The 17,851-nt window shown below is 50.4% G+C and overlaps 1 protein-coding gene across 4 annotated transcripts in view; it reads right to left on the bottom strand.

The window, feature by feature from the left end:
- UXS1 (UDP-glucuronate decarboxylase 1) overlaps positions 1 to 15,243 on the bottom strand; it is a 55,394-nt gene extending 40,151 nt beyond the window's left edge. The window contains exons 1-3 of one of the 4 annotated variants that reach the window (XM_040224212.1): positions 15,084 to 15,243; positions 2,084 to 2,111; positions 847 to 895 (exon numbers count right to left, since the gene is read on the bottom strand). Coding sequence is in view for 2 of the 4 variants with exons in the window: in XM_040224210.1 (XP_040080144.1) it covers positions 847 to 910; positions 2,084 to 2,111; positions 15,084 to 15,177 (186 nt within the window). In the remaining 2 variants the exon portion in view is untranslated. Of the gene's footprint in view, positions 1 to 846; positions 911 to 2,083; positions 2,112 to 15,083 lie in introns of all 4 variants that reach the window. The other 3 variants (XM_040224210.1, XM_040224211.1, XM_040224213.1) reach the window with 3 other exon arrangements.
- Positions 15,244 to 17,851: the final 2,608 nt, after the last annotated feature.

Raw genomic sequence — 17,851 nt, 5'->3', positions numbered from 1 at the left:
ACAATTCCAGAACCAAGATGCTGAACTGCATGCTGGAATTTCTGACTCCAGAGATGGCTGAACTCTGAGGAAATTCACCTTCTTCCTTCCAGACCACACAGGCATTGTTCAACGTGGTGCAGGCTCACAAAAGCAGGTGAATCTCCACCCTGCCTCTCTTCACTTCAGACAGAGAACCACCAGGAGCTGCCTGTGTGTCACCTGCCATCAGCCCAGCACACACGTCCACCGCAGGCTGTGTCCACCGCACCCACATGTCAGGGCTGGGGCTGCGTGGAACGAGCAGCACGTGGCTCCAAATCCCAGTGAGCGAACCCCCAACAAGTCCGTGTTACAACAGTCTGTCTACAGAGACACTGGACTAAAACACAAGCAATTGTTCTAAACAGAAGGTGTGGAGCAGGCCAGACTTCCCGGCTCTGGTTGAGGGTCCCCTGACCCGTGTGTCCCCGCTGCCCTGTGAGCTCCCAGGGTCCTGGCATCTGAGCCCAGCCATGTTTCCATCTACACCGGCTCAGGTGAGCAAAGGCGGACCCCTGTCTCCATCCAGGTAAAGAACCTCACTGCCCTTTCTCCTCGGAACCCTGGAAAGGCTCTCCTGAAAAGTCACATAAAAGCGCGAACCCATCCTGCCTGTGCGGCAGAATCTAACATGTCGCACCATTATAAATGGGCAAAGCTGACACAGAGGTGCATCCACAGCCTCACAGATAGCAAGTCTCCTCTTAAATAAGGTAGGGGATCACGGTTGGCATCATGTGGCCACAAGAAAGGTACCGGCACAGACAAAGGAACTAAGTGGAGAGACAGCAGACAGAATGGGAACAAAACAGAGAGGAGACTCACCTCTTCAATCCTGCTCTCAATTCTGAGCTCCCCGTTTTCCTGGATGGACCTGTTGAGTAGAACACTGCATGACTGAGATAGACTGAAAGGCTCTGTGGCCGCGAGGTCTACTTCTGAACAAATCACTGCAGCATGCATGCAGCACACCAGTGCAGACCATCGCCTCCTCCCAAGCAATCAGCTCAGCCCAGCCCCACCCCGAGGGGAGGCCAGGGGACCGGACAACTTGGGGGTGGGGCTCCAGGGATCGCAGCCACCTCCAGGGTGTTTCTGCTAAACTAAGATCGCCGCACTTTCCCGTGATGCCCAATGTGGAAGTGTGTCTACAGGAGCACAAGTTCCTGCTGGGCTGTCCTGGGATTTAAGGCAAAGTGGAATTTTTCCAACTGAAAAGACTGAGCTCCTTTAATGGGACCTGAGCAGCCCTCCAGCCACACACAGAGGCCTCTGTTGGCAGACACACACCAGCCAAGGGAGAGGAGTCGGTCCCCGCAGCCCCACCCGTCCTGCAAACCCCACTGGGCATGCCGAGCGGGTGGGGCAGAGCTACCCTCCCCACAGCCCTGCAGCCCCTTCTGTCACCACAATGTGACTGCTGTTCTTTGACTGTCACAAGAGAAACACGAAGTGGAGAGGGCTGTTCTTTAAATGTGAAATTGTACTCATGGCACCAAATCTGGTTTTACAGCGAATGCCTATTACTTTGGTCTTTTTTAAGAAACAACAGTTGACACAGATTTGACTTTTACAAGGGCCCCTCATTCTCTGTTGAGCAGCACAAACGATGCCCACCCAGAGTGGAAGGTCCTCGGGCTTCCCCTCCCCTGTGATGGAAGGTGGTCTCAACATCCACTGGTATGCTCCTGGGGCTGTGGGCAGTCTCAGATTCCCTAACGGGCTTAGGAAAGGCACCCCAGCACTCGCTCTAACCACCCAGAAATGCCATTTACATCTCAGGAGCCTGAAAGCCAGGAAGGCGGGTGTGGACAACACCAAGGAGCCACCACTGCTGCCCAGAGACCCCTCTTCTCATCTGGGCTGACCTGGGGCAGCCTGAACACTCGCTGCGTCCTCCGGAGCATCCAGGAGGGAGATGCACACGGGTGTGTGAGCAGCCAGGAGCTCAGTTCCACTTTTACACTGTCCTCAAATTGGCCTGTGCCGCCGAGGTATGTGTGTGACAGTGGTGTGTCATTTCAGCCCAAACAGAACAGCCAAGTTATTAAAAATCAATTACCTCATGTTAATCAAGTTGCCCCAAACAGCTGTAAGAGAAAGAAAAAGGAAAAGTCAATATTTAAGTTTGCAACATTCAAGGACTCCAACTAATACAACATTAATTTTTAACCTATATCTTAAAGTACACTAAGAAAACTATAGCTCACAAAGACAGTAAAATGCACACTTTCAAAATAATAAGCCCTACTAAACTTAAGTGGGAAGATGATCCTATATATCTCCTAATTTAGAATAACATTTTGGGATCTGGAGTGCAATGGTGCACGTGTTTTTTTTGGCTTTTTTAAAGGTTCTTTTTTTGGGAGGAAGGGTTATCTGGACCATTTTTAAAGTCTTTATTGAAATTTGAAAGTTATAATATTGGTTTTGTTTTGTTTTTTTGGCCACAAGGCATGTGGGATCCTAGCTCCCTGACCAAGGATCAAACCCACACCCCCTGCATTGGAAGGCAAAGTCCCAACCACTGGACCAGCAGGGAAAACCCAGGGCAGGCATTGTGATACACAGTATGTCCAGCCTTTGGGGATGAGCCAGTCACAGAAGTTAATGAACCACATGAATAAAAGAGATGCCAGGGCTCAGTCCCACCGCTTCCATCAAACGTCAATGAGACCCAGAGAAGCTATAGGTGGCCTGACTCTGTGGTTGGCCCTCACTCATCTCCCCTACATCAGTTTCCCCTGCAGGGCTACCTCCTGGATGACAGACACCTGAATAACTGTGAACCAGTTATAAATATTTCACCAGGGGTGACCACTGACACAGGAGACCGTGACATCCACTTGAAGCTCCCAGTCAGAGGGTTACTTTGCAAAGAAACCTTCACAGAGAATGGTGTGGCTCCTGCTCTGTCCACATCCCGACGCGGGCCCCATATGGCCGCTCCCCGAGTGCTGCTCACCTTCAGGGACCAGGTGCCGGGAGAGGCACAGAGCAAACACACAAACCCTGGAGTCCAGAACTGGCAATTCTCTGAGTTTGGGCGGGGAGTGAGGTGAGGGGTGACCCCAGGCATGTTCTCACTGCATCTTCAGGTACACAGCAGGGATAACATGTTCACTGGATAGCTCTCAGGGTCCAAAATCACAATCCCCAGATCACACCGCCCCCCAAGAAATTCTCACTGTTAACAAAGGAGTGTTGAAAGCATAAAAGCACAGCCCTTGTTCAAACAGAAGAAACTATGATAATAAAAGATCAGCAATAAATAACTAAAAAGTGGCAAGTAAGCATGAAATGGGAGGATTTTAAAATAGAGCTGAGCTATATTCACTATTTGGGCTTCCCTGGTGGCTCAGATCTGGTAAAGAACCCACCTGCAGCGCGGGAGACCTGGGTTTGATCCCTGAGTCAGGAAGATCCCCTGGAGGGCACGGCAACCCACTCCAGTATATTCTTGCCTGGAATATTCAATGGACAGAGAAGCCTACAGCCCATGGTGTTGCAAAGAGTCAGACACGACTGAGCGACTGAGCACACAGCATATATGTTTCACTATTCACTAAAATATATATACACACACACACACACCTACACACACACACACACACTTTTGGACCATGTGACCTTACTTTTGAGTATTATCCTCAGGAAATAAGTATACACACAAGAAAGCTATCTTCATAAATGATGGCCTTATTTATAATTTAAAAAATGGCATAAATCAAAGTATCTTACAATTGGAGAACTACCATATAAAGATATCAGTTCATCTCAGTTCAGTCACTCAGTCATGTATGACTCTTTGTGACCTCATGACTGCAGCAAGCCAGGCTTCCCTGTCCATCACCAACTCCCAGAGCTTACTCAAACTCATGTCCATTGAGTTGGTGATGCCATCCAACCAGCTCATCCTCTGTCATCCCCTTCTCCTCCCACCTTCAATCTTTCCCAGCATCAAGGGCTTTTCAAATAAGTCAGTTCTTCACATCAGGTGGCCAAAGTATTGGAGCTTCAGCTTCAACATCAGCCCTTCCAATGAATATTCAGGACTGATTTCTTTTAAGACAGACTGGTTGGATCTCCCTGCAGTCCAAGGGACTTGCAAGAGTCTTCTCCAACACCACAGTTCAAAAGCATCAATTCTTCGGTGCTCTGTTTTCTTTATAGTCCAACTCTCATATCCATACATGACTACTGGAAAAACCACACCTTTGATTAATAGACCTTTGCTGACACAGTAATGTCTCTGCTTTTTAATATGCTGTCTAGGTTGGTCATAACTTTTCTTCCAAGGAGCGTTTTTTAATTTCATGGCTGCAGTCATCATCTGCAGTTATTTTGGAGCCCCCCCCAAAATAAAGTCTGTCACTGTTTCTATTGTTTCTCCACTATTTTCCATGAAGTGATGGGACCAGATACCGTGATCTTAGTTTTCTGAATGCTGAGTTTTAAGCCAACTTTTTCATTCTCCTCTTTCACTTTCATCAAGGGACTCCTTAGTTCTTCTTCAGTTTCTGCCATAAGGGTGGTATTATCTGCATATATGAGGTTATTGATATTTCTCCCAGCAATCTTGATTCCAGCTTGTGCTTCATCCAGTCCAGCATTTCTCATGATGTACCCTGCATATAAGTTAAATAAGCAGGGTGACAATATACAGCCTTGACGTACTCCTTTCCCGATTTTGAACCAGTCTGTTGTTCTACATCCAGTTCTAACTGTTGTTTTTTGACCTGTACACAGATTTCTCAGGAGGCAGGTAAGGTGGTATGGTATTACTAGCTCTTGAATTTTCCACAGTGTGTTGTGATCCACACAGTCAAAGGCTTTGGCATAGTCAATAAAGCAGAAGTACATATTTTTCTGGAACTCTCTTGCTTTTTTGATGATCCAAGGGATGTTGGCAATTTGATCTCTGGTTCCTCTGCCTTTTCTAAATCCAGCTTGAACATCTGGAAGTTTACAGTTCACATACTGTCGAAGCCTGGCTTGGAGGATTTTGAGCATTAGTTTGTTAGCATGTGAGATGAGTGCAATTGTGCAGTAGTTTGAACATCCTTTGGCACTGCCCTTCTTTGGGACTGGAATGAAAACTGACCTTTTCCAGTCCTGTGGCCACTGCTGAGTTTTCCAAAGTTGCTGGCATATTGAGTGCAGCACTTTCACAACATCATCTTTTAAGGTTTGAAAGAGCTCAACAGGAATTCCATCACCTCCACTAGCTTTGTTCAGAGTGATGCTTCCTAAGGCCCTCTTGACTTTGCACTGCAGGATGTCTGGCTCTAGGTGAGTGATCACACCATTGTGGTTATCTGGGTCATGAAGATCTTTTTTGTATAGTTCTTCTGTGTATTCTTGCCACCTCTTCTTAATATCTTCTGCTTCTGTTAGGTCCATACCATTTCTGTCCTTTATTGTGCCCATCTTTGCAAGAAATGTTCCCTTGGTATTTCAGAATGAAATGAGTACAGAATGAAGCAGGGTAAAGGCTAACAGTTTTGCCAAGAGAATGCACTGGTCATAGCAAACACCCTCTTCCAACAACAGAAGACAAGACTCTACACATGGACATCACGAGATGGTCAATACCGAAATCAGATGGAGAAGCTCTATACTGTCAGCAAAAACAAGGCCAGGAGCTGACTGTGGCTTAGATCATGAACTCCTTATTGCGAAATTCAGACTGAAATCGAAGAAAGTAGGGAAAATCACTAGACCATTCAGGTATGACCTAAATCAAATCCCTTATGACTACACAGTGGAAGTGACTAATAGATTGAAGGGATTAGATCTGATAGACAGAGTGCCTGAACAACTACGGACAGAGGTTCATGACATTGTACAGGAGGCAGTGATTACGACCATCGCCAAGAAAAAGAAACGCAAAAAGGCAAAATGGTTGGCTGAGGAGACCTTACAAGTAGCTGAGAATATGATATAGCCATTCATTTAATGAAATCATAAAGTCATTAAGTACGACTGTAACTATTATCAAAAAGATAAGAGATAACAAGTGTTGGCGAGGATGTAGAGAAAAGGGAACCCTAGTTCACTCACCATGGATGGGAATACAAAGTGGTGTACTATGAAAAATAGTATGGAGGTTCCTCAAAAAATTAAATACAGGACTACCATACAACCCAGGAATTCCAATTCTGGGCGTTTATCCAAAGGCAATGAAAACACTAATTCAAAAGGATACATGCAACTCCATGCTCTTAGCAGCACTATACAATAGCCAGGACATGGACGCAACCTAAGTGTTCAAGAAATAAGGGTGGATAAAGAAAATGTGGTGAATATATGCAATAGGTTTCAGCTGTCACAAGAAGGAAATCCTGACAACTGCAACAACGTGGATGGATCTTCAGGACACTGCACTAAGTGAAATAAGTCAGGGAAAGACAAATGTATGATCTCACTTATGTGCGTGCAGAGTAAGTCACACAGTTGTGTGCAATTCTTTGCAACCCCATGGACTGTGGCCTGCCAGGCTCCTCTGTTCCTGGGATTCTCCAGGCAATCATACTGGAGAGGGCTGCCATGCCCTCCTCCAGGGGGTCTCACTTACATGTAGAATCTAAAGACAAACAACAAAAACCTAAGCTCACAGATACAGAGAACAGACTACTGGTTGCCAGAGGTGGAGGTGGGTAAAGTGGGTGAAATAGGTGAATGCAGTTAAAATAAATCCTAGGAACTGATGCACACACGACTGTATACAAAACAGAGCATAGGGAATTCTACTCAATACTTTGTAAGACCTGTATGGGCAGAGAAGGTCAGGGCAGACCTGCCTGCAGGGCCTCTGGAAGTGGACCCTCCAGTCCCGCTGTCTGAGTTCCAGCCATCATCCCAGATAACACCAAAAAGAGAACAGACTCTTCAAACTCCCACCCTGACAGAGCTGTGAGCATGGTGAACCACTGCTGCTCCATCCCACCAGGTCCTGAGGTGGTCACTTACGCAGCACAACCACCAGAACCAGAGCACAGACAGGAACCTAGCCTTTAATTCCCTGTCAACCCTGGATCTGGGCTACATTCCTCCCAGTGCCCAGTGCCCATGTCGCAGGCCCAGGGTGCCCACCTGGGCAGAACACCTGGCTGTAGACTGAAGTTCTGGGGGACCCTGTACCCTAACCACACAGGCTGCCTGCCTTGTGATCAAAGCATTAAGCATGCCCAGGACAGTGGTGCCCTGCTCACCCCATGAACCCCAACAACCCCAGCCCCAGAGAAGCAGACACCTGCCTGCCCTGAATAAACTCCACAGTGGCACAAAGCATCGTTAGTGTAACAAGAGAAGTATCGGAAGAGCTGTTTAAACAGATCAGAAGGTTCAAATCGAACATACTCTTCTGCTAAAATTTTCCAACTGCAAAATGAGGTTATCAGAGGAGGGAACCTCCGCCTCAGCTCCTCTGAAAGAATCAGGTGCTCAGGCTCAGACAGCATCACACACAGAAAAGCGGGGAGCCTTTCTGCTCCCCGACCTGGAGAGAGCTGGCCCCAAACCCCACACCTATGCCTAGCTGGCCAGGCCTGCATTCACCCATGTGGTTACACAGGAGGAAGCTGCCCAGGTGAGAAGGTGACCTGGGGAGCCCAGAAGGCTGGTAAGCTGGCATCCTTCACAGACCGCATGTGGGGCACTGTTTGTGGGGCCCTGTGCCAACCCTGCACTATCCCCGCCCACAGGCTGGCCTCCCGGATGAGCCCCAGAACAGGATCCCCAGTTCTCTGCTTTGTAGCCCCAGCAATCCCCACTGGCAGGTCAGAGCTCCGGCGATAAAACACCTCTGAGTGACTCACAGACTTCCCTAAGAAAACCACACTAACATTCCCATGGGAAAATTTTTTTTTGCCCGAATATGTTCCCTTTTTTTAAACAAAATGGTTAAAAATGTAAGAAACTGTGGGCTTTGCAGATGACATTTGTTCCTTTAAAAAGTCTTCATGTATAAAATGTCACTAAGTGAGATGGGAAACCCAGAAGGGAAACCTCCTAGAAGCCATTTCTGCTGTCACACGAGACTCACATTTAAAATGCCGAGTGGGTATAGCTGCTCAGAGACGGAGCTGGGGAACACAAGGAAGAACCTTCTGGGCTCCGGCATTACTGCAATTCCCATAGCTTGCAGTGAGAGAGCTCAAAGGACAGTCCCTTGAGGTCTGCTAAGGAGCCGAGGGGTTCTGTCCATCCAGGTAGGGGAGTGCCTTGCTTGCAAAGGACAGGGTGACCAATGAAATCCCCCAATTGGCCAGTTAGCAAACCCCAAACCCAACGGTCACTTTGAGGAATCCCGCCGGACACCTGGACAACTCTTAAGAACCATGTGGGAAAACAGGAAAACTGTGCTAAGGTCTGTTTCCACTCCCAGAACACAGCTGACTCCCAGAGTGCGGGTTTTCCACACTACCGACCAGCCCTCCAGCCCTGTGGACTAATGACCTGCCCTGAGTGCAGACCCCACAGGCAAGGGGTCCAGGCCCACAGGACACCCCACTTCAGATGCCTGCCTCCAGGCCCAGGGCTACCTGTGCTTCTGACTAACCGACCAGCTCTAAGTCTGGGCACCCACAACCACTTTCTTGGGTTTGATCGTTTGCTAGAAAGGACTCAGAGAAACAGCTTCCTTACAACAACTAGTTCTTCGTGAAGGCTACAGCTCAGGAACAGAAGGTCTGGTCGGGGGAGGAGGGCGGGGGCAACCCGAGCCTCACCTACTGGGAAGCCATCAGATCTCATTGTTGAGGAGTTTCTTTTATTTTCCACAAAGCTCCACCTTCAGCTCCAACCCCTTCCTGGAGGTGGGTGGGTAAGGCTGAAAGTGACCTGCCTCCATCCCAGGCCAACCTAGGGCCCATCCTGAGTCACCCCCTGGGCAAAAATTCAGAGTGATCAGAGGGGGCTTCTTAGGAACAACAGAAGATGCCCCTACAGCTTGGGAACCCGAGGATTCTGGGAGACCTGTGCCACAAAGGTACCGAGAACACAGACATTTTTCCTCTGTTCCTCCCAAGGCGTGAGAAAACAGTTGCGATTCACTTCACAGAGGCCAGCTGACATCCCCACTAGATGAAGAGTTCTTAAAAACGAGGCAAAAGGTGACCCAAAGTTCAACAGAAAAGTGGGCAAAAACGCAACAGTTTTCAGAAGAAGAGGTATTAACAGTCCTTTAACGCTTGCAAAGATGCTCAACATCGCTCCTATGAAGAAAGAGGCCCCTTGAAGCAGGAGGGACCATTTCTGCCTGGTATGCCATCCACAAGCTCTGACGGTGTGTGTGGCGGGGTAGGGCACAGCTGTTCTGAAACATGACTGGGGGACAGCGGGCACAAGCTTGCTCACTGCGGTGGTTATTTCTAAGAGCAGGGCATCTGAAATAAGGAAAGTGTCCTGCACAGGAGGTGGTCATGGAGAGTTCAGGGCATGTACGTGCGAGTGACAGACAGAGCAAGGGTGCGCTCCATACACTGATGCCAGAGCTTTCCAGGAAATACAATGCAGGGAAAAAAGAGAACAAAATGGTCCAGGTGGTTGACACCTTCCGGGCATGATGAATAGCATGTGCTTCTACACACGCAGATGAATGCCTGCATTTGCAAAGAGAAACCTAAGATGCATAAAACGGACTAGTAACAATGCGCAAGAGGGTGGGGCCAGCAATTGCAGCAAGACACGTCTGCACATAACTTTTCATTCAGTCTGACTTTTGAACCGTGTAAATGGCTTATACATTTTAACAACTGGAAAGAAAAAAGCAAATCCTAAAATAAACGGAACACAAACAAACAAACAAAAAGGAACATGACTTGTATCAGGCACAGAAAAACACTTTTCACGGAGCGTTTTCGACACAGTAACAGCACACCCTGAGCAAGACAGAGTCTAAGGACAAAAGGAATGCCAGAGGAATTCTGAATTTTCTTGGTACTGGTAATGATGCAGTAATTCGGAAACCGTTTTGCCTGGTGGTACGCATCAAATGAGTTTGGACTGATGTCAGAAACGATTTTCACTGTGGGAAGAAGTAGCAAGATGGGAAGGAGGAGGAAGAACCTTGTCATGACTTAAATCGGGGGCAGCAGCATAAACTCCTGATGGGGAAAAATCTGTACCTGGCCCCATCCACTAAGGGCACCTCAGCCAGTGCTGAGACCCTGAGTCTGAGTCTACACTCTCCACTGGAAGGAAGCAGGGCACCTTGGAGGAGTGGCTGACTGCAGGTTTGGGCACAGAAAACACAGGATGAGCACGGAGCATCTGCAGATCAAGGAGGTGCTCAAAGACTGGGAAAACCTCTGAGTCCCCAATGATTTAAAAAAAAAAAAAAGGGGGTGTGAATCAATGGTGTCCTCAAAACATGTCCACAACCTGATTCCTAGAACCTGGGAATCTGACTTGGAAAAAGGGTCTTAGCAGGTGTAATTCAGCATCTTGAGACCAAAAGATAACCCTAAATTATCCTGTTGGGCCCTCCATCCACTGACCAGTGTCCTTATAAAGGACAGGGGAGACAAGACAGGCAGAAGGGGAGGAGCCTGGGAGCCCCCAGAAGAGTGAAGCACCTGCAGCCTGTGGAGAGTGAGGAAGGAGCCTGCCTGGTACACCTGGACGTGGGGCACCTGCCAGCTGCAGCCCTGCCCAGTCCCATCTCTGGAGAGGGTAGGATGGAGGACCTGCAGCAGGCGAGCCCCTGTCAGCTGGGGAGATGACTAGGGTGCCCCTCAGCCCCGCAGCTCTCCCTTGGGGCCCTGAGATGTCCAGGCAAGCTGGCACTGCCCCTAGGGGATGCTGAGTGATCCACCAACAAGGGAGGCAGCTGAGGGTCTGGGGCAGTGGGCGGCCCTCCACTCACCTAGGATCTGCTCAAATGGAGCAGATGGCCCAGGGTCCCTCCCAGGAAAAAGGAACCCCCCCCAAAAGGGAAGAGATCCTTCATGTGAAGAAAAGAGAGCCAAGGACCACCAAGCAGAAGACTCTGAAACAAAGACCACATGCTTTAGTTTTTTAAATTAAGAGGGAAAAAAAAAAAAGTCTCATGAGCAAAAAATGATAGCAAAAACAAATATTTTACATCACTGGAAGAGTTCGGTTATAAAGATTACAAAGTTCCCGAAAAGTTGAGCAAAAGTCTAAAACGACAGACGTGAAGAAACAAAATGGATGAGACCTGGCAACCACACACCTGTGGGAGAATGTTCCAGGGAGGGGGGTAGCCAAAGGGCAGTTCAGAAGTTTTCAGAACTGAAAAGCAAGGACCCTGGTGGCCAGGGCTTGGAGGTGCCTGGCACATGTCACCAGCATCCGTGGACTGGCAGGTGCCCCTGGTTCCTCCCTGCCGCCCACCCCCGGCCCCAGCACAGAGGCCTCACTCTGGGAGGGGCTCTGCATGTGAGCACTGTGGTCCTGAAGGAGGCCAGTGATCCACCGCAGGGATACTGTTCACAAGGACACACACTGGGCACACGGGCCAAGAGAGGCCACCAGAGTGAAGAGGGACCAAGCCCAAGCCGAGGTGTTTGGGGGGAGGATGGCATCGGGGCAGAAGGAGCACCTAGGATCTCCCAGGAGAAATCAAGTCGAAGAGAGAGAGAGGGACGGAGACTTGCCTGAGAGGCTTTGAGGGGCCTTTTCTAGAATTCTGCACCACCTGCCCATCACTTAAATGTGAAGACAGAGAGGTCACGGCCAACACCTCCCAATCCTCCTCCCTGACATCAGGTGAGGTAAGTCAAGGGACAGGCGATCTCCAGGCCAACAGAGCCGGGCAGCTGAGGCCAGGGGCCTCTCCTCGGGGAAATCTTGGGGGAGATGATATGGGTGACAAGCGCTGGAGTCCAGTGTGTTAACAGAGCAGTCATTGGCTCCAGAAGAATAAAAGGTGACGGACGTACAACCTGGCTCATGTGGATTACATTTAGTCGTACTGTGAACACCGGATGCTGTTCTCAGTCCCTCAGTCGTGTCTGACTCTTTGCAAAGCCATTGATGTAGCCTGCCAGGCTCCTCTGTCCACAGGACTCTCCAGGCAAGAACACTGGAGTGGGCTATCATTTCCTCCTCCAGCATTTAGTCATATGTGTAAACATGAAATGCTGACCTCCTCAAAATCACATTAAGTCTATGTGGGGGTGAGCACGGGTTGGGGGAAAGTAAAGAGAAAAGTCACAAGGTATACAACAGTATCTACAAACGAAAAACTAGGAAGCATAGGATGCTATGGCACAAACACCAAGATCATCAGTTCAGAGAAGAGAAGCACCTGCCCCTGGGCAGGGAAGAGATGTTCGGGGACACCATGGAACCAGGCAAAGGCAATCTGACTTTCTAAACTGTACTCATGTCAAAAACACTACAGGTAATTCCAGCTGAGTCTCTGCCTAGGGATTCCTAGGAGCAGGTTGGTGTGACTCTCAGACAATCAGGCCTCTGAGCTCCTCTAACCAGTGACCAGCACTGACCTGAGGGCTCCAAGGACTGGAACTCCAAAGGAGAAAACACGTGCAGGCAAAGAACCCAGGGCAGCACAAGCTGGCCGTGCTCAGGCCCTGGGCCCTAGACTGAAGAGTTACGTGCCAGCAGGGAGGAGGATGGGCCCGCACGGGCCCAAGAAACAGAGGAAGATGGGAGAGAGCCTGAGAGGACCAGGGAGAGACTTTCCAGAAGGGGCTGTGTCATTTGGCAGCCAGGACAGTTTTCTCAAACAAGGAGACAAGATTATTACATTAACAAGGAGAGCCAAGACTAGAAATCACTGCTCTTGGACACTGTCAGGAGTCGCCATCTCGCTTTTCCTATAAAGCGTGTTGGAGTTACCATCCCACGCCCATTACAGACACTGCCTGCACACCTATCTTAAACCTCACAGTTAAATTCACCCATACAGTGAGCTGGCACAAGGCCCGCATGAGCCCTTCAGCCAGGGCAGCCTCATCACCACTTCATGTTTACGATCCAACCCCCCCACTCCCCGCCCACCCTCCACCCCCACCCCCACCATTCTCTGCATTCCTAGAACACGCCCTGCTCTGGATGCCACAGGGCGTCCCACTCTTTGCGACCCTATGGACTGTAGGCTGCCAGACTCCTCTGTCCATGGGATTCTCCAGGCAAGAATACTGGAGTGGGTTGCCATGACCTCCTCCAGGGAATCTTCCTGACCCAGGGATGGCAGCCAAGTCTCCAGCAGTGGCAGGCGGGTTCTTTACCACTAGCGCCGCCTCGGAAGCCCACTAACTCCCACACACGCCTCACTTCTCAGCTCAAGCTTCACTTCCACGAGAAAACATGCCAGTTCCCCCTGTCAGGAGTCCTCATGCATTCCTTCCCTTCCTTCCTACCAGTTTGTAATTTCACCCTCATTTAAGTGAGAATCTAATTTGTGGCCAACTCACCATCTAAGCCAGTGGTTCTCAAGTGGGGGGGTGCCCCAGAACACACCAACAGTATGTGAGGTGAAACTATTAGCTGGGCCACAGCCCAGACCTACTGAGTCAGAAGCTTGAGCTGGGAGGCAGCAGCCTGTGTTTGGAAAGCCCTCCAGGTGATTCCGATGCACACAGCAGGTTGAGAACCACTGCCCAGGTGTTCTGCACGCCTTGGGGATCCCTGAGACCTAGCACAGGGACAAAGACAAGGGCTTGGCAGACAAAAGGACCCAGAAGGATTTCCTGATCTGCAGAATGGTGAATGACATTCCACGACCTCTGACCTGCAGAAGCCTCAAAATCAACATGGAGCCTGCCGGCAGACCTGGGTTCCAGTCCCAGGTCCCCAGCCCTTCTGGGCTCAAATTCTTGGTCTTTGTAGCTTTTCACCTGTGTGATCATCATTTGCCTAATTTCTCTTGGTCTTAAAAGACTCACCTCTAGAACCGGAATAACGTAGGAACTATTTCCTAGGACTGCTGAGATACTTAAATGAGACAAAGAAACAGACTCACCACACATAGGGAAACTGGAAGCAAGTTTGAACGTTGTTACTATAGTCCTAACAGGAATTACACAACTTGAAGCAGTCTTCCCCCTGGGGTCTCGGCTTCTTGACTCAAGACTGGCATACACTTCAGAAGCCATCTTCCTCCTTGGCAAAGATACTTGCATCTAACAGCCCCCAGCTGGGCTGCAGACAGGCCAGGTCTCAATGACTGCGCATCTGCCTAGAGCTTAACTGAAGCCACGTCCGGAGGCCCCCCTCAACTCGGGAGTCAGACCTCGGTAACTCAACCGGTGAGCAGGTGTTTCGTCTCAGCGTGGATCAGCCTCGTGGCTAGGATTCAAACGAGCTCACACTTGGTCCAATTTTGGTACTTGGGGAAATATTAATAGCATCAAGGAAAACACATTCCCATCCAATAGTTTTTTTTTTTTTTTAAGGGACGGCTTCTGCCTCTAAGACACAGGGTGTACCACCTGTCAGCAAAGTGTCCCCTCCTGCCCTCTGTCCCGCAGCCTTCGGAGTGATGACAGGGGAACCACACAAAATGGAGCGGCGCCGAGACACCATGCCCCCGCGGTGCGCCTCGGCTCTGGGTCGACCCGCACCCTCAGAACACAGGCGCGGGGAACCCCTGGGGCGTGCGGAGACCTGGGCTCGGTGACCTGCCCCCCCTTGGCGCCAGTACCCCTGGAGCGGACAACTGGGCGCGGGGACCCCCCTGGGCGCCAGGATTCCGCCCCCCCAGGTGCAGACACCTGGGGGCAGAGACCCCCCCCCCACCGAGCGTACAGACATTTGGGCGCCAGGACCCCCGGGCGTCAGACCCGTGGGCTCGGCCGCGGGCCGGCGGGGTCGGGCGAGACACTGGGCTCCCAGCAGCCAAACGCTCAGTAATTTTCCTGGGAGTAGACCGACGCGATGAGGGGTCTGCCAGCAGACAGCCTTCGCAGCCCCGCGTCCCACCCGGCGGCGCCGCACGCTCGGGAGCCGTGGACCACAGCCCGATGTGCGGCGGGGCCGAGGGCCGAGGGTCCGCTGTTCGGCTGCCGGCCGCACGCGGAGCGGGAGGGAGCAGGCCGCGGGCGGGAATGAATGGCCGAAGCACTCACAGGCCACGTAGGCGAGCAGCGCGATGCCCAGCAGCAGCTTCATCCTCCTGCGGCTGACAGCCGACGCTAGGCGAAGCAGCGGCTGGCTCAGCATCCCGGGCCGCGCGCTGCGGCCGCCCGACTCCGAGCGCGGCGGCGGGGGCGGCCCGGAGGCCCCGCCCCGCCCCGCGCGCGCTTCCTGCCGGCGGGGTCCGCGCGCATGCTCCGCGTTCGCCCCGCCCCACTCCGCAGGCGCAGTGCGGCGGCCCCAGCGGTCTCCGTGTGCGCATGCGCGAGCGAAAGCGTGGACGCCCTGGTGGGCGGTGCGCCCCAGACCCGGGTACCAGCGCACCAGGCGGTCGCCGGGCTGGTTTGTGCTATATTTGGGCAGGTGTTTGGAGTTCTTTACCCGCTCACTCTGAAAGTTACCTGTTCTCCCGACTTCTTTAGTTGAAACAGCGGCAACGATTAGTCCCCTACATATCACTGATGTCCAGATTCCGTGCGTTTTCCCCTCTGATCGGCTAGGACGTCTTCCTTTAAAAAATAAGGCGTTTATTATTATTATTTTTAAAAGTAGTGCTAGTGAGTGAGGATAAACTAGGAAGGAAAGAGTGGACCGCGCTGTCTGCCTGCAGAAAAACGGATACCTCGTTGCAGGAGAGTGAGTGTACTAGCCATAGCTATGCGTCGAGAGCACACGGATGCACGCGCTGTCCTGGCTCATTTCTTCCATAAGCGGGTATTGCATGCCTGCTCCCAGCGAGGAGCTGTGCCCAAGGACGCACAGATGCCGAAGCAGTCCTGGACCCGCGGGGAGCTGGGCCCCTGGCGGGGGAAGACAGGGGCACTCGGACCTTAGCCAAACCTGGGGTGGAGCGACCCGGAGGGAGACCCAAAGTGCAGGGGCTGCAGGCTGACCTTATAGACCTTGCAGAGCGGCCCGCAGTGCCTCTAACCTCTGTGAACGCCGGGCTCTTTTGCTAAACAGTCAAATGCCCTTCTTCAACTTTGTTATAAACCTCCGAGAAAAATAACCATCACAATTAGCAATAAATCAAAGCAGTAATTGGTTACATCTTTCTAGCTACTCAGCACAAATGCCATGACTCTGTGATTGTAAGACAGCCTTCACCGTTCCAGGCCTCTCCATTAACCTTGAGAACTGTGGAACAAGAGGAAAATCGTTAAGCCCTTTCCCAGAGTCGGACATGACTGAGCGACTTCACTTTGACTTTTCACTTTCATGCATTGGAGAAGGAAATGGCAACCCACTCCAGTATTCTTGCCTAGAGAATCCCAGGGATGGGGGAGCCTGGTGGGCTGCCATCTCTGGGGTCTCACAGAGTCAGACACAACTGAAGCGACTTAGCAGCAGCAGCAGCAGAGGACCATACTCACATCTGAAGCGGCCTCCTGTCAGGACGGCCACTCCTCAACAAGCTCTCAACCCATTCCAGTATCCAAGAAGGCTGCCAGGTGACACTGCCTTTGGAGGCAAACAGAGGCCCCCCTGGGTGGGCTTCCAGGTGAGCACACCAGCCAAGGACAAGTTTCTTGTTGTCCGGGAGTCTTTTTTCCTTGTTGACTCCATAATATCTGCCAAGTAGAAAAGTCCAGTTCCGTCCCTGAGTGGGGAAGATCCCCTGGAGAAGGAAATGGCAACCCACTCCAGTGTTCTTGCCTGGGAAATCCCATAGACAGAGGACCTGGCAGGCTACGGTCCATGGGGTCAAAAGAGTACAACACAACTTAGTACCTAAACAACAACAACAGCAACTTTATTTCCTCATCGTTAACATTTTAAGTTTGAGTTAAACCTCTAATTTTTGAAAAGATGTATCTAGAGCATGTAGTGCCCTGAGCTCCTCTGATCCTATGATTTCATGATTTTTATTTTACTTTTTTATTTACCATGATCACTTTATTCTTCTAATTTTTTATTTTATATTGGAGTATAGTTGACTTATAATGCTGTTTTAGTTTCAGGTGTACGGCCAAGATTTAGCTATTCAGTTCAGTTCAATTCAGTCACTCAATCGTGTCCGACTCTTTGCGACCCCATGAATCGAGGGACGCCAGGCCTCCCTGTCCATCACCAACTCCTGAGTTCACTCAGACTCATGTCCATCAAGTCAGTGATGCTATCCAGCCATCTCATCCTCTCTCGTCCCCTTCTCCTCCTGCCCCCAATCTCTCCCAGCATCAGAGTCTTTTCAGTGAGTCTATTCTTCACATGAGGTGACCAAAGTACTGGAGTTTCAGCTTCAGCATCATTCCCTCTAAAGAAATCCCAGGGCTCATCTCCTTCAGAATGGACTGGTTGGATCTCCTTGTAGTCCAAGGGACTCTCAAGAGTCTTCTCCAACACGACAGTTCAAAAGCATCAATTCTTCGGTGCTCAGCTTTCTTCACAGTCCAACTCTCACATCCATACATGACTACTGGAAAAACCATAGCCTTGATTAGATGGACCTTTGTTGGCAAAGGAATGTCTCTGCTTTTAAATATGCTATCTAAGTTGGTCATAACTTTTCTTCCAAGGAGCAAGCGTCTTTTAATTTCATGGCTGCAGTCACCATCTGCAATGATTTTGGAGCCCCCCAAAATAAAGTCTGACACTGTTTCCACTGTTTCCCTATCTATTTCCCATGAAGTGATGGGACCAGATGCCATGATCTTCGTTTTCTGAATGTTGAGCTTTAAGCCAACTTTTTCACTCTCCATTTTTACTTTCATCAAGAGGCTTTTTAGTTCCTCTTCACTTTCTGCCATAAGGGTGGTGTCAT

Source organism: Oryx dammah, unplaced genomic scaffold (assembly GCF_014754425.2).
Source record: "Oryx dammah isolate SB20612 unplaced genomic scaffold, SCBI_Odam_1.1 HiC_scaffold_25, whole genome shotgun sequence".
Classification (NCBI taxonomy): domain Eukaryota; kingdom Metazoa; phylum Chordata; class Mammalia; order Artiodactyla; family Bovidae; genus Oryx; species Oryx dammah.
This window is presented reverse-complemented; position numbering and strand designations above follow the sequence as displayed.